The sequence below is a fragment of the Brachycentrus maculatus genome, unplaced genomic scaffold (genome assembly GCF_059751285.1).
Source record: "Brachycentrus maculatus isolate JH-2025_06_01 unplaced genomic scaffold, ASM5975128v1 h1tg000814l, whole genome shotgun sequence".
Classification (NCBI taxonomy): Eukaryota; Metazoa; Arthropoda; class Insecta; order Trichoptera; family Brachycentridae; genus Brachycentrus; species Brachycentrus maculatus.
In genome coordinates, this window is record NW_028281542.1 from 33,231 (window position 1) to 58,789 (window position 25,559).

Consider the following 25,559-nt stretch of genomic DNA (forward strand, 5'->3'; position numbering starts at 1 on the left):
GACTCTTTTACTCAGTTTTATGTAAATTTGCAGTCACAAAATATGTGACTGCGCAATATTATTGCGAATGTGGACAAGATATAGGGGATGCAAATCACATATTCTTTCAGTTTCCGCTCACGACAGAAAAGTAGAATTTTCTAAATAGCGTAACACAGGTAGGAACCTACATAAATATCCACCCTTCGTTCTGAACCTAATTCTAGAATTGCGGTCATCATTCTTAAATGATTAACCCATACTATGAATTTTTGTATTAATTGTTATTATTATGTTGTTCGTAAATAAACATAATACTTGACACTGGCAAAAACATCCTGTAACTGGGTGACTGCCAAATTTTTTTTTTAAATGGTAGCTGTGTCTGTGGCGTATGTGTCTATGATACATAATTAGTTACTTTGTGTCTATGGTCTGTGATGTCCAAGTTCCGGCTCCCTTGATTTTCTGGCATACAATCCGCCCGGCCCGCCCGGTTTGTTATTGTTGAAAATTACATACTGTTTTGTTTTTTATAACGGAGTCTGACGTTTCGTCCATCGGCTCAGATTGTCCTTTTTGCTCGTAATTGATTGATTATGTTCAATGTTGGTGTAACTAAACGATTTACGCGTTTTCAATAACAGATTATCCAATATTCGTCCAGTGTGACAATTCATATATCGACATGGAGCCGGCAAAAATTGCGCCATGCTGCAATTGTTGTCAACCGTTTACTCTAACGGGTAAGTATTTCGTTACTTTTAGAGAAGTTTTTCCTATTTATTCCCTCTTTTCTTCCCTTCTATTTTATAAATGTACCAGCATAATCGCTAGAACGAAGAGTTAACAAGTAAAGAGAAAAAATACTTAATTTCTCTTTGTCTGCACAGTTTAAACAGATAAGGACCCTACCAGCAATCAGAGGAACCGGATTCAAATCCTGTAGCAAAATAGATTTTTTCGTGATTTAATGAATTCACTTATCATTGTAATTTTCTCTCTGTTCATTTGTTAAATACAGTAACCAGTTGCCAGTTTATCCCTCACGTGACTCGGGCAAGGAGTTTATGTTGCATTGTTAAGTCCGAGTGCTGCTCGGGCAAATATTATTCCAACTTGGTGGCATTGATTTGCCTGAGCCCAATATATTTATGCATTTGTTTTTATTGACTAACCCATGCAGTGTTTGGGTATTCCTATTACGAGTTGTTTGGTGATGATTTCCTGCATCGACGAATTTTCTCGCCATAATTTATTAAGTTAAAGACTGTTAAGTTAAAGACTGTTAAGTGGTTAAATTCTGGTTTAGAATGTTCTTTATATCTTGAGAAACACTAATTTGTTTTCTACAAGTTTTTTTTACGAGATTCGTCTGCCATTAATATTGAACTAAGAATTGCACAAATTATGCTTTTATTGTGCTATTTTTCAGCACTGGGTTCTCCACTAAGGGGCAGGCTCCCTTACTCCCTCCAGTGTGGCCATCCCATCTGCGAAAGATGTATTTTTACATTAGTTCACTCATCAGTGGTGAAGTGTCGCCAGTGTCAAGAAAAGTGTGACTTGACTGACCAGGATCTCAAAAGGATTAAAGAGAACCCGGAAACCTACACACTGTGGTTCCCGCTCAACTTTTATCTGCTGGGAATACTACTTTTCAACTTTACCAGTGAACCATTCATGGCGGTACAGTTTATTGATTTTTTTATGGTTCACAAACAATGAAAAACACATAACACGTAATGAAATACAGTGCAATACAAATTGTTTAAATTTTTTTCATTAATTAGATGAGAACACAAAAAACTTACAGAAACAAGTAAAAGCAGAGGTTAAATACATTATAAAGAAAGAATAAAAATTTGGTATTATAAAAATAAATTTTTGATGATTATAAAAATGAATTTTTTTTAAAGTAAAAAAAAAAGATGCGAAATTCAACTAAGCTACAAGATCACTTAACACATGTAACCAATTCTACCCATGATTGACAACCACACTACTCAAATTCTTGGGACTTCTTAGAACTTCACTAGAGACATCTGTGGTGGGATAAGAGAAGCGTTTTATTAAGCAGAAACTCTTTAATGTATATGTGGGGTCCGAATCCTGGATTATATACACATACTATCATGTAAAAAGTAACTCCTAATTGGAGATAATCCAGATTTGTGAACAAGTATTTGGACACACTCAAAATGTTGCATAATTTTTTAATTTGTGTTGCTTTTTGCAGGCACCTAGTATGAATTACTATCCCGCTGGTGCAAATACACACTATACAGGCAAATTTAATCAGAAGTCTTCTAAGAATAACATTGCTACTGTTCCAAGATACGTTCATCAGGCAAATGTTGCTGGTAAGAAGAATATTTATATACTATATAAAGCAGTGTTTCTGAACCTTTTTGAAGCCAGGGAGCACTTTTGATCATAAGGAAAATTCGAACTTAAGATGTAAAAAACAATGTTAACTTTTATTAAAAATAAAACTGATTATTTTATCACTGACAAGTTAAAAAATACATAAAAACATAAATACTCCAACGAAAATTTTTGCGGACTAAATTATTTAATGTGACACTTGTCGGCTTTTACAAATTTTAGCAATATTAGGTCTAATATTTGATATAGTGGGTCTTATTTCTTCATCCAAATTTCTAAGCCAAGGTTCACAGATCAACGGTCACAAATTCTTTCAATGAACCTACCATTGATGGAGCACCGTCTTTATAAATTCCTACACATACCTCCCATGATGTTTTCTATTGTTCTAAGTATGATGGTATAGAACAGGCCTGGCCAACCCAAATAGCATCCCGGGCTGCATTGATGACTTAAAATTATCCAAAGGGCCGCATACAGACATTGGAATTTTTTTATAACAAGAATTTCATACTTATTGATTTTTTTTAACTACATATTATAAATAATTTGAATGCGGAGGTAATCAGAAAATCATGGTATGTAATTGTGAAGAAAGAAAACATTACTACGACCAGAAGTGAGTAGAAAACATACAATGAACCAACAAAAAATGTATTAGTATTATGGTTTCTAGTTGAATACCACTTTAATTTATCAGAAGGGAAGCAAGATGAAAGCGGATTACTTTTAACACAAATTTATTTAGTTCTATCAAATTACAATCAAGAAAATACTTAAGGATAATCGCGTGATTCTAATATGAGAACAGTTGAAGTACGTGTCGATCTGAGGACGGGCGGCGACGAAGTGTGGCGGGCTCGCTCGTTCCGTTCGTTGCTGGTCTCGTGTAGGTAGCTCGCTATGTCACTCGATTTGAGTTGCCATAGCCGATGTGTGGGTTGCCATAGTCGATGTGCATTATATGTGTGGGTTGCCACAGTATAGTAATAAACATTTTGAAAAATTTTAACAATCAATATTATTTATTAGGACACATAAATCAAACAATAATAACATTTTTATCTTAATAAAAAACCAATTTATAAATTATTACTCAGTTTGAGATTTGAATTTTGCAACTAGCTCGCGGAGCACCAGAGCTCCGCAGAGCACCAGTTAAGAACCACTGATATAAAGTAAAATATATTGTCCGCCTCCATAGTGTAATGGTCAGCACGCTCGGCTACTGTACTGGAGGTCCCGGGTTTGATTCCCAGGGGGAGGTCAAATAAATATAAGTGATTTTTTCACTCTTATATTTAATCAATATTACCTTGGACTGGTACCGGTAGCGGAGGGTTGATCACCTTTCCTTCATGTGTTAACGATCAAGATAACATTGCGTTTATATGATGCAGTGCCCTATGCACCATTGGGGTGCGTATAAGGGTTTGAATGAATGATATAAAGAGTAATTTTGAATTTGTTTTTAATAACTTTTTTTGTTATAGCAATGAAGAATTTCTTTATGACGGCGACCAAATGCGTAGAACACCCAGACAAGTTGCTGGAATTGTACTGTTCCGAGTGTGAAAAATCTATTTGTACTCAGTGCCTCATGAAAACATGCAGCAGTCACAAATTCAATTTGATTCAAGAAAAAGTAAGTTTTTTTAAACGTTTAACCAGTTCCTAGTTTGGGCCGAGCGTGACTCGGGCAAAGAGTTTGAATTGTAATGATGAGGCCGAGTGTGACTCAGGCAAGGAGTTTAAATTGTAATGATGAGGCCGAGTGTGACTCGGGCAAGGAGTTTAAATTGTAATGATGAGGCCGAGTGTGACTCGGGCAAGGAGTTTGAATTGTGATGATGAGGCCGAGTGTGACTCGGGCAAGGAGTTCGAATTGTAATGATGAGGCCGAGTATAACTCGGGCAAGGAGTTTGGATTGTAATGATGAGGCCGAGTGTGACTCGGGCAAGGAGTTTGGATTGTAATGATGAGGCCGAGTGTGACTCGGGCAAGGAGTTTGGATTGTAATGATGAGGCCGAGCGTGACTCGGGCAAGGAGTTTGGATTGTAATGATGAGGCCGAGTGTGACTCCGGCAAGGAGTTTGGATTGTAATGATGAGGCCGAGTGTGACTCGGGCAAGGAGTTTGAATTGTAATGATGAACTTGAGTGCGAGTCGGGAAAATTGCATTCTGACTACTCGGTATTGATTTACCGCAGCATTTTTTATTTAACTAACTAACTATCACGCCGCTTCCCCGCAGGGGTAGGCAGAAAGAATAGAACGCCACACCACTCTGTCTTTGAAAACATTCTTCACCTCTTCCACGTTCATGCATCTCCCCATACATGCCCGCCGATTATTACGACTCGTAACCTGACCACTTTCAAGTATTTGGCATACCTGATCGTGCCATGTTTTTCTCGGTCTTCCTCTGCTCCTTTTTCCGATTACATTCACCTCATAAATTTGTTTTACCGTTCTTTCCTCACTCATTCGTTCTACATGTCCAAACCATCTCAATACACCTTTCTTAATTTTATCAGTAATGCTTATCTCAGCTTTGCATTCCTTCCTTATTTCACTATTCGAACATCTATCATACATCGTTTTGTCGCACATTCTTCTGAGAGATCGCATTTTGACTGCATTCAGTCTACTTTCATCCTTCTTTTGCCGACTCCATGTTTCACTTCCATACATTAGAGTTGGAATTTTGTATTTAAATTTATGTATGTATTTGTTTTTATTGACTAACCCGAGCGGTGTTCGGGCAGTCTTGTTTCGACTTGTTGGTGACAATTTATTTCACCGACCAATTTTCTCGCCAAAATTCAACTGTTAAGTGGTCAATGGAATGTTCTTCCTCGCTCCATTCCAACCTTTCTTCTTTGTAGACTGTTGGGGTCGGCTCTCCTTGTCTTCAGGTTGTAGATCCTTCTGTCATGCGCAAACTCACCTAGTTCTTTTCCATCCAAGAGTTTTTTTTTTTTAGTCACATCTAATTAGTTTTACTCAGTAACGACTTATTTTTAAAAAGTTGTTAAATTTATGTCAGTTTTGTAATGTCTGTTATATACATACCCTATTTGAAAATGTGGTTTAATAGTTTTACCCATTTACGGACACCTGCCGGATATTGAATATGAAAAGCGCTACATAGCTAAAATGTTTTCATTTTATACTTTTTAAAACTTGGTATTCATTTTCAGAATGTGGAGTTTTCGGAGACCATTAAAACAAATATACAATCTGTGAAGGACGTTCTGCTGCGTGTAAAAAAAAGTGGAAAAGTGAGTTTACATTTATTGAAATTCATAGCTAAATACATACTTCATGAGGCATTTTGCACCCAGCTATGAGGTCTCACAGTCTGTGATATTAACCACAGGACCATAATCTCACTCAATTGATAATTTTTCTTTTTCTTTTTCTTCTTCTTCAAACCCTTATCTGCACCCATGGTGCATTTGACACTGCATCATATAAACACAGTGTTATCTTGATTAAAGAAAGGTGATCAGCTCTCCGCTTCAGCTACCAGTCCAGGGTAATATTTAATAAATATTAATGTGAAAAATCACTTTATAAAAATCAATATTTATTATCATAAATCAGCCCCCTCCCGTATACAGTGGAACCCCGGAAATGTAAACTAATTTAGGCTGTGGCCTGTTCGGATTTGAAAAAGTTGAGATTTGCCGAGAAATTTGTGATACATTACTAGTGGTGTGTTTAGACTGCTACTTAGCGATATCGGTATTACCGATATCACCATGTCAAGATACTAGGATACGCTACCTGTTACCAGATACTAGTCTGCTAAACAGACTGGTTCATGCTCCTCGTATCTGGTATTATGCGTCGCCGCGGATACGGTAAGCTAAATTATTTAATATCGGAATATCTGTGATAGTTCGTATCTCCCAACCTGGTGAGTCCTGAGCCGAGCGATATTTAACACGCCATGACTGACATCGACATGTATATTTGTCTCTTTTCATCATTTATATCTAATAATCCGATAGACTAAGAAAGAGATAGCTTTACAATATAATGTACAATGCAAAACAACTGACCGTCAAGTCATTGATAAGCTAAAATTAGTTTTATGTTTTATGAGTGACAATGTTATCGCTGGTCATATTGGTTTGAAACAGCTTTGTGAGATTTGACTAGTGGCATATTGAGTATATATTGTACGTATTACAGCTCCAAGTATCATGATATAATGATCTCTTGACGTACAATAGTATTTGTACCTGTGACTGATATTGTACTAGGAACACCTCTATACATTACATACATAATGCTTTGTTATGCACTAATGACGTTGTTTATTTTAAGGTATATGTACATTATTTGCTACTTTTTACATTTCAATCTAATATAACAGTACTTGAGTAGCAATAGAGCTACAGTACTGTATAGTTTATTAACTTCAATAATTTTTAAACAAAATTAGGTTATGTATAATAATTGATTGTAATAATAAATGTGTTCTTCAGCCTTAGCGTGTTGCAAAATCTTGTTCGGATAACCCGGGATTTCGGATTTACGGGGTAGCATGTTATATCTCCCTCTTCTTCTTCTAATGCTTATCCGCACCCAGTGGTGCATAGGGTACTGCATCGTATATTGACGCAGTGTTATCTTGATTGTTACTTTATGCTTCTTATAGTTCTTATAACATACTTATTGAATATTTTTTTCAGGAGTTGGAAAAGCGACACTCTATGACATCACTGGGGTCTGTTGATGTGAAATCTACAGAAGTACGACTGGCGGAGCATTTCAGCCGCGCTCATTTCTCATTGCAGCAAGCGGAAAGTGCCTTAGCGGCTCAAATTAAATCTAATAAATATGGTTTTAAGGATCTTATTATCCTCTTGCAAAACAATGCCAAATACTTGACAGAACTGATTGATGTTGCTGAGTTGGCTTTGTATCCAGTTAATTTTGAAAAGGTAAATATTTTTTTCTTATTTCAATAATATTGCGTACATCTAAATCCTTCACAAACCAACCATAGATTCTGCCGTGAACTCAAACATAAACGACATGAGATTTATGATTTCTTTCGAAAATTTGAGTAGTGTTGTTGTCAATCCGCCTCCGTAGTTCCGCACCCTCGGCTACCATACTGGAGGTCCCGGGTTCAATTCCTATGGGGGGTCAAATAAATACAAGTGATTTTTTCACTCTAATATTTATTTATTACCCTGAAGCGGAGGGCTGATTACCTTTATAAGTTCAAGGCTTCGTAAATAATATGTAAAAATGTACTGAAGTTATTATTTTTCCTGTATTTCTTTTTTGAATTTTCTTGTGTAGGAATATCAAAAAAGTGCTGTAATATTTACACAAATTCTGTACTAAAATTTATTATGGGGCCATTCAACCTGTGAGACATAAAAACAAAACAAAATTAAATAACAGATCAAGAAATGCAGCGTAAAAAAAGAGTATATTAATTTTGACTGTCCTTGCCTTTAAGAGATAATGAATTTCAGAAATCGGCAATAAATACAAATGCAGCGTAAAAAAAGAGCATATTAATTTTGACTGTCCTTGCCTTTAAGAGATAATATATTTCAGAAATCGGCAATCAACACAAATGCAGCGTAAAAAAAGAGCATATTAATTTTGACTGTCCTTGCCTTTAAGAGATAATATATTTCAGAAATCGGCAATCACTACAAATGCAGCGTAAAAAAAGAGCATATTAATTTTGACTGTCCTTGCCTTTAAGAGATAATATATTTCAGAAATCGGCAATCAACACAAATGCAGCGTAAAAAAAGAGCATGTTAATTTTGACTGTCCTTGCCTTTAAGAGATAATGAATTTCAGAAATCGGCAATCAACACTTGCTGGTCTTGTGATGTGTATTAATCACGGCAACACAATGCAAAATTGTTCATTTGGTTTTTATCAAATTAAATTTTCAAGGTTATAAAACAAATTTAACTTGAGTATTTCAACTACAACTACTACTTTTGTCAGTCTCCGTAGTGTAATGGTCAGCAGGCTCGGCTACCGTTCTGGAGGTCCCGGGTTCGATTCCCAGGGGGGGGTCAAATAAATATAAGTGATTTTTTCACTGTAATATTTATTCAATATTACCCTGGACTGGTACCTGAAGCGGAGGGCTGATCACCTTTCCTTCATGTGTAAACGATCAAGATAACACTGCGTTTATATGAAGCAGTGCCCTATGCACCATTGTGGTGCGGATAAGGGTTTTATCATATTTATTTTATTTTATTATTATTTTTACTACTATCTGCTGTAATTACTAAATTAATCCTATTCTACTATGTAATTCCCGGCTTTAAGTTTTACTCTTTTCTAGATGAATCTGCCGGAGTTATCTGCTTCACTCGTGAAGGCAATCGAGACTCCCTGGTACTTGGACAAACAAATGAATGTTCTGGAACCAAATATCAAGTTAGTACTCTCATGACATCATTTATTTAAACTTTTTTCAATTCGGTACTCACATGGCAATAGATTATATTTGACAAAACCTTACTTTAATACTTGAAAGTGGTCAGGTCAGGAGTTGGGATAGTCGGCGTCTATTTATAAGGAAGTGCATGAATATGGAAGAGACAAAGATTGTTAGCATAGACAAATTGGTATTGCATTCTATTCTTTCTGCCAACCACTGCTGAAAAGCGACATGATAGTTAGTCAAAACATAATTTTACTCTAGAGCGAAAAAATATATATTCAAAAAGAACACATTTGAATTTATATTTTAAAAAGTATTCAAATTTTTTTTTAAAGTTTAACTTAAATGTAACAAAATACTAGCAACTAGTAAATATGTCTGGCTAGTATTAAATATCATTACTTTTTTTATAATGTTTCCATCTAATATTAGTAGTAATTAAAAAAGGTAGATAAATAGTAACAAATGTAAAATGTATATGTAAAATTAAACCTTTATAACAATGGTAATTTTGAAATAAAAGAGCGAAAAGTTGAATGATAAAAAAAATTGACAGATAAATATAACCTTGAGCCATGTGGTACATATATAATAATAAAACAACAATAACAAACTGTTGTTAGTACAGTAGAATCGCGATATATTGAAACGCCATATAGAGAAAAATGACGTATAATGATTTTTTTTTTATTGTTTGTCTTTGTTCTCGGCTACTTGCGATGTTATTTTTCTTATTTTCAGATTTTTTCCAGATCTGACATTAAAAAATGGTTTTATTTTAAGTTAAATTATGGTCAATAAAAACAACATTTAGTAATATTCACGTTTTTTCGGTTTTAAAATCACATTTTCATACGGTGTACAAAATAATACGAGTATCATCGTTTTGCGCAGCTGTTTTTAACATCGTAAGGGAAAGGTTAATAAGAAAACTACTGAAAATATGAAAGTATTCAGTTCTCTAAGGCCTCCTTCCTCCCTCCTTTGTTTGCAGAACTTGCGATCTTTTTTTGAAGCCGCGCAACATTTTTTGCAACGGCGTGCAACATATACATACCTGATATGATTTTTTTTTAAATTTCGTTATATGTGGGAATTCGTTATTATACATATTTTTTTGGTCCCTTGAATTTCGTTGTATCGCGATTCTACTCGGCTGTCCAAACTCCAGTAAGGTACATTTTTTTGTAGTAAGTTTTTTTGCATTTTTGGACTAAGTAGATTCTACTTTACATTTTTGGACTTAGTACTGTACATAAATCAAAATTTTCTGTAAAAGATTGTATTAAGCCAAATGATATGCATTAATATTTTATTACACTTTGTAGCTTGGAAATAGATTTGAACATTTTTGATTCCATCAAAAATCACTGCCGGTTGAAATCCGATTTTGAGAATATAAAATTGCTGGCGACTTCCCAACTCCCCTCATACGTGGAACTGCCTCCGGTACCTGATGATCTGGAAACTTCATCTGTCAAATCTTCTGGTATTGAATTACATACATTTGCCATTTTCTTCCCGACTATCCCTAAATTGTGCAACGCCGACTGCATCATTTGATTCATAATACAGTGGAACCTCTCATAACGAGTAATTCGCATAAACAAAAAAAAATTGAAAAAGTTTCTCCCTTAACGAGCAACATTTCGCATAGTGAGTTACAGAGAAAGATCAAGTCCCTTTGTCACGACATTGTCTTGTGAACCGGGACTTCCGCTCCATTTAAAACAAAAAATGTTTCGCTTAACCGGATCCACGCGGCTCGCATAACCGTATGTGTTTTAACAAGACATGCCCCATACGCGGCTGACATAAGCGTTTGTGTTTTCACTTTGCTCCAAGTTTCGAACCTCAGTTCAACTTGGAGGGATTTTTTCATGGTGTGGAACTTTGGATAAAATAATACGTCAATCCTCGGCCTTATGACATCTGTTGAAATATCTGACTAATAATTTTTAACATCACAAGGATAAATAAAACAACAGATCCCTGATTTTTCTTGCGGTCGGTAATTAGTCCGCGCCATAATCATGCCCTATATCTGTCTCACTCTCGACGCTACGCATCGCCAGTGGGTAAGAGTGACACACGATGCGTGCTTTGATTTATTTATGTTACGATCTAATTTGTTTATATTACGATATATTTCAAGAATAATGTGACACACGTGTATTATAGAGTACCAAAAAGGCACAATGAATCCCATTGAACGTTTTGGTTTAGGAAAATAAATCGTTTCATAACTAAATACATGATAAAAGTAATCATTTAAAAAACGGCGAAATACCGCCGCGCACGGGCGTCTCTTAGGAACAAAGTTAACGCGTTTAAAAGGTTAATAAGTAAGATTCTGGAACGAATTATGCTCGTTATAAGAAGTTTCACTGTATATATAATATAACCTCTATTTTACAGGTTTGTCTGCAGGTAGGATAGTAAGCAAAGGGAAGTTAAAAGTGAAAAATAAATCACAAACAACCAAACCAATTGAAAATGAATACAATAATATAATTTATATTTGAAGCACTAACTTTGGGATTTTCCATTTTATAATTAAAATGTAACTCAAGACTGATCAGTCTTGATACAGAAGCGGTTAGCTTGGAAACCGGTAGACATTATAATTAATTTATAATAAAATATTTATAGTGATTTTAAAACGAAGTTACATTTTAATTAGAAAATAAATACTTTTTTAATTCATTTTGCAATTGGGGGGATTTAAACTTGCGACACCAGTTTCGCAGTCGAGCGGTCTACTTAACTTAACTACAGGCCCTGTCTCTGCTATTATTAATTTATTTACGTCTATACGTGCCTGCAATATTCATGGACCGTCTTTGGTGTATTTACTTTTTCATTGGCCGATTCAAGACTACATACTTTATTTTATTAGATTTTAGGTTAACTGTCAAAATGTAAGGTTATGACTTGCTGAATTATAAACGTAAAAATTATGTTTAACCCAAATTATTATTTATTAACTTTTCTTTTTTGATTCCTGACTTATATTCTATGAAATTCTCTCAATACATCAAATATTTAAGGGCACCACACAACGCATGAAAAACAATAGCCCTACAGCTGTTGTTATCACTTGACTATAAAATTAAATGACGCGGATGCATTTAAAAGATTTTCATTATGTTAGATGTGATTCAAGAAAACAAGCAATACTCATAAAAAAATTAATTACTGTTAAGTCATTCCCATCTCAACCTTTGAAATATTTTCCAGCGGAATTTTATTTTATCATCCATTGCTGAAATTCCAAATGTAATGTTCAACAGTTAAATGAATGTCTTTTTACATATTATTAATTAGTTAGGAATCAAAACTGCTTTTATGAAGAATAAATGCACTGTTTTTTTTTCATTTCTTCCCAATTTCTGAATTATTAACAACCCGTTTGTTTGACAATATGTCCGAAATTTTCAAGAGCCATTTTTTTACTAACTTTTTGTTTCATTCTAGAAAGTTCTTACGCTAGTCAAAATATTGTCAGTTCAAAATCTGTGCCCCACAAAAGGGATGATTTAGAGTTCAAAGTCAAAGAAAAGTTATCAGGATTTCAAAATAAAGGTGAGATTTTAGATGTTCGACATTATATTCAGCTATTCTCATTTAGACAAGTTGATTATTTCACTTTGTTTTTGGGTTTCAGAACGTACCTCAAACAATGTTCAACCAAATAATGCTCCGAAGAAGGAATCTAAATTTGTCAGGCCACTAATAACAGGTATAATAATTTATCAAACTACTAAATACTATGTTTTGAATATTGAAAGCATTAACTTTGTGTATCATATTGATATATTATTTCGAGGAATAAAAATACTTTGTGTTCTGATCCACTCACATTTTTATTAACCAACTAGTTTCGGCAACAACCTGTTGCCCTCTTCAGGGTTACATTCATTACTAATAGTAATAAATGTAACCCTGAAGAGGGCAACAGGTTGTTGCCGAAACTAGTTGGTTAATAAAAATGTGAGTGGATCAGAACACAAAGTATTTTTATTCCTCAAAATAATAAACTAAATACTACATTACAGTACATACTCATTAATTAATTATTATTATTCTCATAAATTAAGGAACCCCAGAATTCATCAAACATTTCCAATTATAAAATATAAAAAAATATTTATAAATTTACGTTACCCATTTAGTATTTTTTTCGTTGATAAAAATAATAAAACTTAATGGCAACCAGCAATTTCGATTGATTATTTAGAAAATAAAATTAATTGATTTTTTTGTACATTCTTTAATAAGTATGTTCAATTCAATCCAATTTATTTATTTTCAATTAACAGGAGATCGTTTTTAAAGTTTAAAATATAATACAATGTATTAAAAATAAATATCAAGCCACTTTTTAGGTAAAACCCGAATGTTTTTTCTCCATTCAAAAAATATTTAGTATATTTAAAAAAATAATTAAACTATACATTTTCTTCAAAATGCTAAAACAACACTTTCTGCCCTGTAGTGGGTAAATATTAAGTTTAAAATATGCTGCTTTTGCTGGGATATAGTACATTTTCTGAGCATTCCGAAAACATGCACAAACATGCAAAATTGACGATTTTTAATATATGACATTGTTGAAAGGAGTGAGCGATATGTTTTTTTTATATTTATAATACAGTGAAATCTTTATCTATCGTTCCTCGAATACATAATCGTTTTCCCGGATGTGATGTTTTTTTTCTACCCCAAATTCATTTCATACAAAAAAAGATCGTTTCTCTATCACCATTCATCGTTTGAATTATTCTACATATTTGATATAGTTTGTCTATTATTTTATATTCTTCTCAATTTTGTTACATTCGACGAAAATATTCCAACATGTGATATAGAAACTATCGAAAGCTTTGTTTACGGATACAGCAGTCGATATTGATGAAGAGGAGCTGCTGCCTGTACCATCATTCAGAAGCATGCACATTTTTGAAAGATTGAAAACTTTGTATTACGCATATTCAAAAACTGATGCCAAAAAAAATATTATTTCCAAAACCGAAAATATACTGTTGATATACGGAAATAAAACAGTAAAAAAACAAATGTCAATCGCAGAATATTTACAATGTAAAATAAACTTTAATATGTTTTTGGTTCTGTTCAGTTTTGTATTTAAAAAAAATACATATACATATTATATATTTATTTACATCTAAAACTTTTATTCTTAGAATATTAATATCTTTACTCGATCGTTTCTCCTTGTATATTGACTTTTTTTACTTCCCGCATTCATAGTTTATTTCAATAGGTTCCTTTAAAAACGATAGATAGAGGTTTCACTGTACATATTTCAAGCATTCTCAAATTGTAGGTATGCTTGAACCGGTGTTTGTTACACACATTGAAAATCCTCACAATTTCTACGTTCAGCGGATAGTTTTGGACTCGACTCTTCAGGAGATGTACAATACTTATCAAAAGATGAAGAACGATCTAATTGAACCAACAAGTGATGATATGTTGAAAGGTATTTATAAACAATTAAAAATTTAAAGAGGCTTAAACATTTTTTAAGCTTATAGTTCACAATGAACTATTAATATTCTTTTTTGACATCTCAACATAGATGACGAAGAATATGGAAGTCTGGGCATTTACGGGGCTTACAACTGTCATAGTAATCATTATAATCCAGGATTCGCACCTCACATACAAATGAAAGTTTCTGCTCAATAAAAAGCTTGTTTCATCTCACCATAGATGTCACTAGTGAATTCAAAGACTATTTTTTAGAATTTGAACAATATACTTGTATATAGAAGTTCCAAGAATTTCAGTAGTGTGGTTATCAATCATGGGCAGAATGTTGAATGCTACATGTGTAAAGTGATCACTTAAACTAACCTATGATGGTTTTAAGCCTCGTAAATGCCCAGACTTACATAATCTCCTTCATATATGTTGTGATGTCAAAAAATAACTCCTAATTGGAGATAATCCAGATTTGCGGAATTTGGACACACTCAAAATGTTGTGAATTATTAACAATGTTCCTGTTTTCCATTTTAGAGACAATGTTTTTAATCTTCGATTCCGAAAAACAGGAATGGGATCGAGTGAGGAAAGTGGACCAACCGGATAAAAATAAAGAGGAATATACAGTTAAATACATTGACTATGGAAATACCACAAATGTCAACATTAAGAGGTTTGATCTTAACAACTACAGTATGAGTTCGTTAATTAGAACATTAATAAACAGAATTTTATCATAATTGGAAAAATATTACTAAATTCTAGTAAGAATCAGAATTAAATCAAACATTAGAACAGAAACCCAAAAAAAATATATTGTTGACTTATACAAATCGTGTAGAAAATAACTGTGTGCTTGCATCCTTTTTTGAATATCTTCTCTGGTCTCAATCCTGCGGATTGGTCTGCAGCAACAGATGACCTCTCCTTTGCCAATCTTGTCTATTTTCGGAAGCCCTCTTTAGCTCCTCATACGTCGAGCAGCCCATGTCTTCGTATAAGTCGCTTAGGTATTCGCGGCGTGGGCGTCCTCTGGCGTTTATTCCCTTGATCGTCCCCTCCATTACTTTGTGCTGGAAACCCTCTTGTCTTAGCACGTGGCCGATCCATTCGGCGCATCTTTTGGAGATAGTCGCGACTAGGTGCTTCCTTTCTTTGATTAATCATAGTACTTCGTCGTTGGAGATGTGGTCTCTCCAGGATATCCCGAGCATTATTCTATAGATCCACATCTCCAACGCTTTCAGCCACTCTTATCTCTTTCAGATAAGCACCATGTCTCGCAGCCATACAGTAGCACACTCCATACATACGTTTTGACAAGTAGTTTTATATTTGCTCTTCTTTAAAATTTGCCATTTTGGTATAGTAACGGCTTAGGTTTAAACAATAGATGTTACAGATTTGTCTCAACTTTGCACCATATAAATAGGGAATAATTTTTGTATACTCAGATTGCGTATCGCGCCAAAAGAACCGTTCTATCCCGTCTTCTCTCTGCGCTGCTCCCTCGCTGGCTGCAAACCGGTGCACCAGCGGTGGACCGACGAGACCAATATGCAGATGCTGAAGATAATTGAAAGGTGAGTCATTTATACTCTATTCGATGCTGTTAACCTTTCAGGGAGTATAGACGTAAATTAACTCCGGTGCGAATTTTCCTCTGTTATTAAGTATCTCTCTACTCTTGCTCTTTAGAGCACATATCGCTCACTCCTTTCAAGAACGTCATATCAAAAAACTTGATTTTTCAGGAAAACATTTTTAAAGTTTAAAAATATAGTACAATTTATTAAAAATAAATATCAAGCCACTTGTTGAACTTTTTACTATGCATCAGATCTTTTTAGGTTTGAAAAATATTTAGTATATTAAAAAAAAAAATTGCTGTAGCGGGTAAATATTAAGTTAAAAATATGCCGCTTTTGCTGGGATACAGTACATTTTCTGGGCATTCCGAAAACACGCACAACTAAAAATTGACGATTTTTGATTTATGACGTTTTTGAAAGGAGTGAGTGATATCAATAAAATCTTGATATTACAATAGCTCCATATCTTCCAACAAAATATTTATTTTAAATATTATTTTATGAAATTAATAAAAAATTTAAAATGACTGACATTTATCGAAAACAAATATTATTTTAATATTCCATTATTATTCAATATTTCGTAAGTAAATCACGTCCCAGTATTGAAATTTCGATGTGTAAATACAGCAGAACCTCGCATAATGAACATAATTTGTTCCGGAATCTTACTTGTTAAGCGAAACATTTTTTATTTTGACTGCCGCGAAAGTTCCAGAACACGAGTGAATGTCGTGAAAAGGAGACTTGCCCTTTTTCTGTGACTCATGCGAAATTTTGCTCCTTAAGGGATCAAATTTTTCACTTTTTTTTGCTCGCTATCCAAATTACAGCATTTTGAGTGTGTCCAAATACTTGTACACAAATCTGGATTATCTCCAATTATAGGAGTTATTTTTCATATTTTATATATCGTTTATTTCTATGTAATTATTAAAATATTATTGAAATATTATCTTAATCAAATATTTAATAAACTTAATAAGTCATATTATTTTTTGACATCTCATCAAAGATAAAGAAGAATATGGAAGTCTGGGCATTTACTGGGCTGACGACCATCATAGGCTGGTTTAAGTGATAATTTTACACACGTATAACATTCACCAATTCTACCCATTATTGACAACCACACTACTCAAATTCTTATAGATGTCTATAGTGAAGTTCTAGTGATTCAACAATGTTTCAAAATTGGTTCATATATATAGAACTTAATATAATAATATAATAGAAGTTCCAAGAATTTGAGTAGTCTAGTTGTCAATATTGGGTAGAATTGGTGAATGTTACACGTATGTAAAGTGATCACTTAAACCAGCCTATGACAGTCGTCAGCCCCGTAAATCCCTAGACTTCCATATTCTTCTTCATTTTTGATGAGATGTCAAAAAATATGCTAATTACTCATTATAAGAGGTGGTCATTATGAGAGGTTCCAATGTACATACTAATATTTTTTGTAAGAAAAGTTGCAAATAGCCGAGTTCACCAATTGGCTTATGCGGTTGATAACGTATAGCTAAAATAGGACACCAATATGGTGTACGCAGTGAGTGTAATCTTGTCTTTCTAAAATTCTATTCTGGTTGCAGGAGCAACAGCAAGTGCTCCCTGAATGTGATTAGCACTTCCAGCGACATCCTGGAAGTGGACCTGATTACTCAACCCTTGCGGCCGGAAGAACTCGCAACTTCTCTTACCGAAGCTCTCGTTTACCTGGGGTATGCTTGTTTCGGAGGCTCAGATAACCAAGTGAGATCTAACTACCTTATTGTACATATTGTGAAAGTTCCTTCACCTGTCCGGGAGTGTGGCCGTACATTGTTATCCAAACAAAACTTTCCTCAAAGGAGTATAGCTACCTTATTGTACATATTATGAAAGTTCCTTAACCTGTCTGGAAGTTTGACTGTACATTGTTATCCAAAAAAAAATTAACCTCAAAATAGTATAGGCGTACATAAACGGCTGCGCTTATAACTAACGCACCATGACATTTATTTTTAAAATGGCACTGTACTATCATCTGTGGTTGTATATAACACGTTAAACGCCAATACTAATATTTGTCAATTTTGATATTCACAAAAAAACTTTTCAGTAATTTACGTATTTTAATAATTTAATGTATTTAGTTTATTTTTTTTTATTTGATGAAGAGTACCATACTTAAAGCATTTTTAATATAGCTCTTGATTGAGGTCACCAGTGCCCCCCATGGCGTTTAACGTGCTAAACACTAAAAACACACCAGATTATTTTTCTATTTTAACCATGACATTTTACTTAAAATAAAGTTTAATGTAATAATGTTATCAAAGAAAACCCATAAAATAAAACATCGATATTTTGATGTAAAACATGTTTACTAGTTGAAATATCTTATTTTATTCAAGTAAATGTGTTGCTTATTGATTACGATAAAAAAAATTATAAAAATTAAATGACACCCAGATACAGTTTTGTCTGCAGAAATTCCTTCCCGGACAGGTTAACACTACCAGGGGTGTTAGTTGAAGTTTGTCGGTTTTTTTCAATAAAGAAAACGCTTAATTCTCAAGGGAATCTCAATTTTTTTTATTCAAAGTATTGACCATCGGATTCTATACATTTTGCCCATCTTTGAGGCAAATGGATACTATTCCAAAAAAAATTCTCTTTCGAGGCAAACCATTCGACGAGCCATTTTTCGACTTTTTCAAAATTGGCAAAGCGCTGCTCTGCGAGTGAGTGTCCCATCGATGCGAAAGGTGATAGTTGGACGGGGCAAGGTCTGGAGAGTACGGCGGGCGCGATGATATTTCCCAATTCAATGCTTTGAGAGTGTTCTTCACCACTTTAGCTGTATGAGACGGTGCGTTGGTTGCGACAATTTTCGATTTGTCTCTCGTTCATTTGGTGTGGTACCCATTTTCCATACTTTTGGATCTTTCCCATGGCTTTTAAACGTTGGCAAATTGCTCCTCGGGTCACATTAAGTGTTTGGGCCAATTGTTGTTGCGATTGGGTTGGGTCTTCATCCAATAACGCCTGCAATTCCTCGTCTTCGAACTTTTTCGTTGCACCAGGATGCTTATTGTCTGTTAAATCGAAATCTCCACTTTTAAATTGACGAAACCATGTCTCACATGTTCTAATCATTGGAGCATGTTCACCATAAGTTTCTACCAGCAACCGATGAGCTTCAACTGCTTTTTTCTTTTGATGAAATAAGAACAGCAACGAATGCCGCAAATGCGATTTACTTGGAAGGAAACTCGACATATTCACTTAGGTAAACAACTATGACACTAATATTTTGGCAGAATGTAACTTGTGTAGTTTTGAAGGTTAATGTCCATAGAAAAATATGACAAAGATGCCAAATCATAGAAATGTATACATATCTCTAGCGACATCTATGAGTAAAACCGGCAAACTTCAACTAACACCCTCATGTATGTGCAATGGACTGTAATAACTTTTCAAATATGTGTTACATTACAGGTGAATAAATTCAGTAATCCCATAAACCATATGAGAAATAATTTCAACAAACAAAAACTGGCCGATATGGAACGAGTAATTGTCACTAATGTGGTTGATCCCGGCGCTTTTTACGTAAGGAAGGTAATATATATATTTTTTTACTTATTACCATTTAAAACAGGCCTGGCTAACCCAAATTGCACCCGGGCCGCATCGATGACCTAAAATTTTCCCAAGGGCCGCATACAGACATCACAAAAAAAATTATAATAACGAATTTCATACTTATTGATTTTTTGTAATGATTATAAATAATTTGAATGCAGATGTAATCAGAAAGTACAACCAAGGTAGTTTGAAAGAAAAAAAATATTACTATGACCAGATGTGAGAAGAAAACACATTGAACCAAAAAAAATTATATTTGTATAGTAATAAACATTTTGAAAAATTTTAACGATCCAAATAACACATAAATCAAACAATATTAACAATGTTATTTTAAATAAAACCAATTTAGCAATGACCACTCAGTGCGAAATTTGAGTTTCTTTTCGCTTACTTGATTTTTCTAAATCTATTTCAATAGTTGAAGTCGCACACCTTAACTGGTTGTTCGAGATTTTTTGAGATTGCCTTAAATTGGCGATGCTGAAGAGCGTGCGAATGGACATTGTTCACTGTTTTTATAACAACATGCATGAATTGGCTCATGGATAATACTTGAGGGCATAAATTTTGTTGATGTATCAAACCGTGTATCACAAATATATCACTGGTTTAAAAATACATTCTTCATAAGACATGACCGCAGGCCGCCTGTAAGGGCGTCATAATAGAAAACATAATAGAAATTCCCTGGGAAGTAGATTGGAGGGCTGGTCAGTGGAAAAATGTATTTGTATTCCCTCACATCGCTCACTCCTTTCAATAACGTCTTAAATAAAAAATCGACAATTTTCAGCTGTGCATGTTTTCGGAATGCCCAGAAAATGTACTATATCCCAGCAAAAGGGGCATATTTTTAACTTAGTATTTACCCGCTACAGGGCAGAAAGTGTTGTTTTTGCATTTTGAAGAAAAGGTGTTGTTTAATTATTTTTTGAAATAAACTAAATATTTTTCAAATGGAGAAAGAACCTTCAGGTTTTACCTAAAAAGATCTGTTGCACAGTAAAAAGTTCAATAAGTGGCTTGATATTTATTTTTAATACATTGTATTATATTTTTAAACTTTAAAAACGTTCTCCTGAAAAATCAAGCTTTTTGATTTATGAAAGGATTCTTGAAAGGAGTGAGCGATATGAGTGATATGAAAGAACATTCTGACTATTTTGTATCTTGGATCGATGAAATATTTTAGCGCAGGGTGTGTGCTAGACGAAAGAATTTAGAGAACCCGTGATTTAAAAAGCGTTAATTTAAGTTAGTTAGAAATTTTTCTTTGCCCCAATAACAATAATCTTCTTCAAACCCTCATCCGCACCCAATGGTGCATATGGCACTGCATCATATAAAGGCAGTGTTATCTTTATCGTTAACACATGTAAAGGTGATCAGCCCTCCGCTTCAGGTATCAGTCCAGGGTAACACTGAGTTAGAGTGGGGGAAGAAATCAATAATATATATTTGACCCCCCCCCTGGGAATCGAACCCGGGACCTTCAGTAAGATAGCCAAGCGTGCTGACCATTACACAACAGAGGCAGACCAAAATCACATTGTGTTTTTATTTTCAGAACCATTTAGGCTCGTACTTTTCCAATCTATGTAGAGATTTGAAATCAACATACAAGATATCGGACTTGACGGGAAGCATCTTCACTCCGAAGGAAGGTCAGTCTTTAGATTGCATAAATTCTGCAACTTCCATTTCTTATATTGGAATAAAACTCGTCTATCTTTTTTATTGTAACTGCAGACAGTTGGTAGAATTCCATATTGAATTGTTTGTGGTAATATATCCAAAATAAAACAAGGTTTGTTGGATTGAGTTCTACATTTATTTATGTATATCTTAATACGTGACCCGTTTCGTCTTCTTAGGACATTATCAAACACTGACTAAAAATATTTACAAAATGTCCTTATATACTAACAATAATTGCTATTCTTAGGTCTAGGAGTACATATAATGGTGGGTATTTTATCTTAACATTCATAGAAATCCACATAACCCACCGAAATACCCACCATTATATGTACTCCTAGACCTAATAATAGCAATTATTGTTAATATATAAGGACATTTTGTAAATCTTTTTAGTCAGTATTTGATAATGTCCTAAGAAGACGAAACGCGCCACGTATTAACAAATACATAAATAAATGTAGAATTCAATCCAACAAACCCTGTTTTATTTTGGATATATTACCCAACAATTTGTCTATCTTTATTTTCAGGGATGTGTGTCGCCTGTTATGTGGATAAAAAGTGGTGGAGGGCAAAAATATTGTCACTTCTTCCTAAATGCCAACTGAAAGTGATTCTTGTGGACTCTGGGGCCAAGCATAATGTGGAATGGCAAACTATTCGGAAACTGCACGCTCAATTCTTTAAGATGGACGAACTGGTACGTTTTTTTCTTTATTAACAACGGCCATAACAAATTGCAAGTAGCAAATTGGTACATAACATTTCGTAGTCGTACAGGAGAAAGTGACCAACTACCAAAACGTAAAATGCTCAGGAGGGCCATTTAAGTCACTTTTACTTGGCAAGAAAATAAACACCAATGCAGTTAGTCATTTTTAACAAGTCAATATATTATACTTCCAAGTTTAAAATCCTTTCGGATTTTTTCAGGACAATATTAAGCTAGTTAGATATCAAATAGTCAATGATCACGTTTTTGTAAAACAATGCACTTAATTAGAGTGAAAATTATGGTGGTGTTTAAAATATTTTTTTGAGCATTCATTGTTAGTAAATAATTGCGGTTTTCTTTATGCACAATATCTACATCAGCAAATAGCTTATACGCTGCTGCAAGCAGACTAGGTACTCCATTTCTTGACCACCACTTGTGAGGTTTGTTTTTCCATCAGGCCAGTGGTAATAATTAATTTTCCTCACTAGCCACAGCGCTGTTGTATATTGCAACTTTGTTAAAATGCTTCACTCGTATTTCTCGTCTCACTGGGCGGGAGTCATCATTGGGCTAGAAGTTGTGACTTGACTTGGGCCGATTATCTAGCCGAAAGAGTCTTTTTTGTCAATAAACTGTAAAATATTATTACTAGTTACATATTTCTTTTCTAATGTCCTTACTCATTATTGTAGGCGAGTTTCTGTAAGTTGGGAACTGTGAAACCGATACAAAGAGATAATTGGACCCCAGCAGCAACCAAACTCATGAAACAGCTTTTAAAAAATGAACCAGTTTGCAACATAAAGTTACTAAAACCGCAGAGACCATTCCATAGGAGGAATTCTATCGAGAGTGTGTTATTGTATATAACATCCGAAGAAGGTGAAGCTATTTGTTTAAATAGCGAGCTAATTAAACATAATCTGGCGTGCAGGTAAATATCACAGAATAAATATATTGTCCAGTACAAAATCACATGAAACTATGTATAATCACAATTCTTTTTATTTTATTTCTGACGTAATATGCTTACTTGTCCACCAATCGTATTTTACTGTAGATATGTATATACAGTATTTTGCAATATTTTCATCACTTTGGAAACATTTTTATTTATAATATTACCATCATCGTAATACATATATTACTTTTTGTTTATTTTTTCAGTACACATACTTCAAAACAAGTGAGTATTGTGAAGCCCCAAGTGTCCGCAGCTGTCCCGAAGAAAACTGGTAATGCAAGTGGATGCTTTAAGTTAACAGTGAAAATATTGTCAGCTAAATCCCCATCTGATGTGTATATCTCTATTAAATCTGACCAAGATGATCTCTTTAAGCTTTACAAAGCGATGGATGAATTTTACCAAAATTCGGAACCGGATGAAAGCGTCGACTGGAAATGTGGTGACAAGTGCGCAGTTTTGTCACCCGACAACAATAAATGGAACAGAGCTATCGTCGAATCTGTCGATATTGATGCTAAGAAAATTAAAGTATTTCTCAAAGATCATGCCAAATATAACCAAGTGGAAGCTACCAGTTTGAGAACCTTGGGAGAAGATTTTATGAAGGTGAGAGATGGAGCCTTAAAGTGTCACTTGAGTGGAATCGTTCCGGCTTCGGGCGATAAGTGGCCCATGCTGACCTGCGAAACATTGCAACACATCGTTCAGCAGTACGATGCCTTCTATATCACCAAGGCCGGAGAGATTTCCAACAAGAGCTTGCCCATCCAACTGTGGGTATACCACACCATCCCCGGGGGCGCTCTCACCCCCACCCGGAAGATGTGGAGGAAGATCAACGACCGGATCGTGGAGGAAGGCTTGGCCATTCCAGACAGAACTAGGCTCGCTACTCCCGAGGCGGTCCCGCAAACGTCTGCGCCTCCCGACACCCTGGTCACACAGATGGACAACGTAAGCATCGGAGATAAACCCTCTCTCAGTTTAGAGTTGAACGAATGCACCCCTCCTGTATCCTACGAAGACTGGCTCCCGGCTGTGCCCCTCAAATGTAAAGAGTTCATCGGTATGCCTACTAATGTAGACAATGATCTCAATATCTACTTGTTCAACATACAAGAAAGTACGGATGCCTTGGAACTTCTGAGCAGCACTTTAACTTCGCACTTCAAGGATTCCAAGCCCAAGCCTTACGATATGTTTTGGTATCCGGGACAAATATGTATCACAAAGTATAATTTGGATCAAAAGTATTACCGCGCGAGAGTATTGAAAATTTTGGAAAACAATACCGCAGAAGTAATTTTCGTGGATTATGGGAACATCCAGCATTGCCCCATATCCACACTCCGCAAGGATATCGTGTGCCACCATATCCCGATTCAGACATACAAATGCCACTTGAACTACCTCGTACCTGCGGAAGGGAACACTTGGAATCAGAACATCGGGGATTTCGTCCACCAAAATGTTGTAGAAAAGGAGTGTACAGTTATTATCAAGGGAATGGAAACGAACGGTATTATACCGATCGAACTGAAGATTAACAAAATATACGATTTAGGCGATCTTCTGCTGTCATTTAGGTATGCCATTCCCAGAGTCGAGAGCCAACTGACCCTACAACCGGCACAAAATCCCGCTGAAGTTGACCCCGATGTAATAGTCGACCCTGATGTAATAGTTGACAGTGAAGCTACCGATTCCGAACTACCCCAATTCCCAGATACTAATGTTGATTGGAATATGCTTATTCAAGTTGCTGAACAAGATTATGCTGCCTTTCCTAAATAGAAGTATACTTTCTTAAATATTACTATTGTACCTGCTAAAACATCTGTTACCAAGAATATGTAACCAAGTTTATGTTGCTTTAAATGGAAACATTCCAGCACAATTATATTCTAAATATCTTCTTTCTTTAAACCAAGAAATATTTTTTGTGTCAACTAGATTAGAATTTAATGAAAAAATATTTCTAGAAATATAATATAACATGTCATACAAGAACAGTAAAAGCTCGTTAATTTGAAATTGAAGGGACCAAATGTTTTCATGTATACATATCAACATATTTCCATTATTGATTTGCTGGATCTTTCGAAGATAATTTATATTGTTTGTTAACAAAATGACTATACTAGAACAAATTTATACATATATATATATATATATATATATTTATATATATATATATATATATATATATATATTTAATTGTAGCAGATTAATTCTATATTCACCCATCTCGATTCTTTTTGTTCCAGTTTTGCATTGAAGCGAATTTTCTCGTCAAAATTTTATTTCTGTCTTGATGAATTTTTTTTCAGATGAAATATATTTTTAAATAGAAAATTCATAACATTATACAATAATGCGCCTTCATTGGGTTTTCCTGTGCCGAATAAGTTTTTCAAATTATTTGAAAAACTTATTCGGCACACAATTACTTATTTCGCACAAAAAAAATTGTGTGAAACCAGTATTGTAGGGACTGGAATCTCGAATTGATGAGCTTTTTTGTAGTATGGTAAGAGTAATTTTTGTTCTGAATTTTCTTATATACTTTAATTATAGAGTTGTATAAAATACAAGATATATTATATGA

At 34.4% G+C, this 25,559-nt stretch overlaps 1 protein-coding gene across 1 annotated transcript; it reads left to right on the plus strand.

The window, feature by feature from the left end:
• Window positions 1-427: 427 nt before the first annotated feature.
• On the plus strand, window positions 428-25,132 carry LOC148300145 (RING finger protein 17-like). Its single transcript, XM_088275181.1, has 19 exons — window positions 428-725; window positions 1,415-1,668; window positions 2,219-2,342; window positions 3,861-4,012; window positions 5,573-5,653; window positions 7,076-7,327; window positions 8,716-8,810; window positions 10,146-10,306; window positions 12,295-12,402; window positions 12,485-12,559; window positions 14,168-14,323; window positions 14,866-15,004; window positions 15,786-15,914; window positions 17,519-17,678; window positions 19,413-19,535; window positions 21,133-21,229; window positions 21,797-21,966; window positions 22,677-22,918; window positions 23,152-25,132. The coding sequence occupies exons 1-19, from the start codon at window positions 668-670 to the stop codon at window positions 24,743-24,745; spliced, it is 4,170 nt and encodes a 1,389-aa protein (XP_088131307.1). The 5' UTR covers window positions 428-667; the 3' UTR covers window positions 24,746-25,132.
• The last annotated feature ends 427 nt before the right edge of the window (window positions 25,133-25,559 follow it).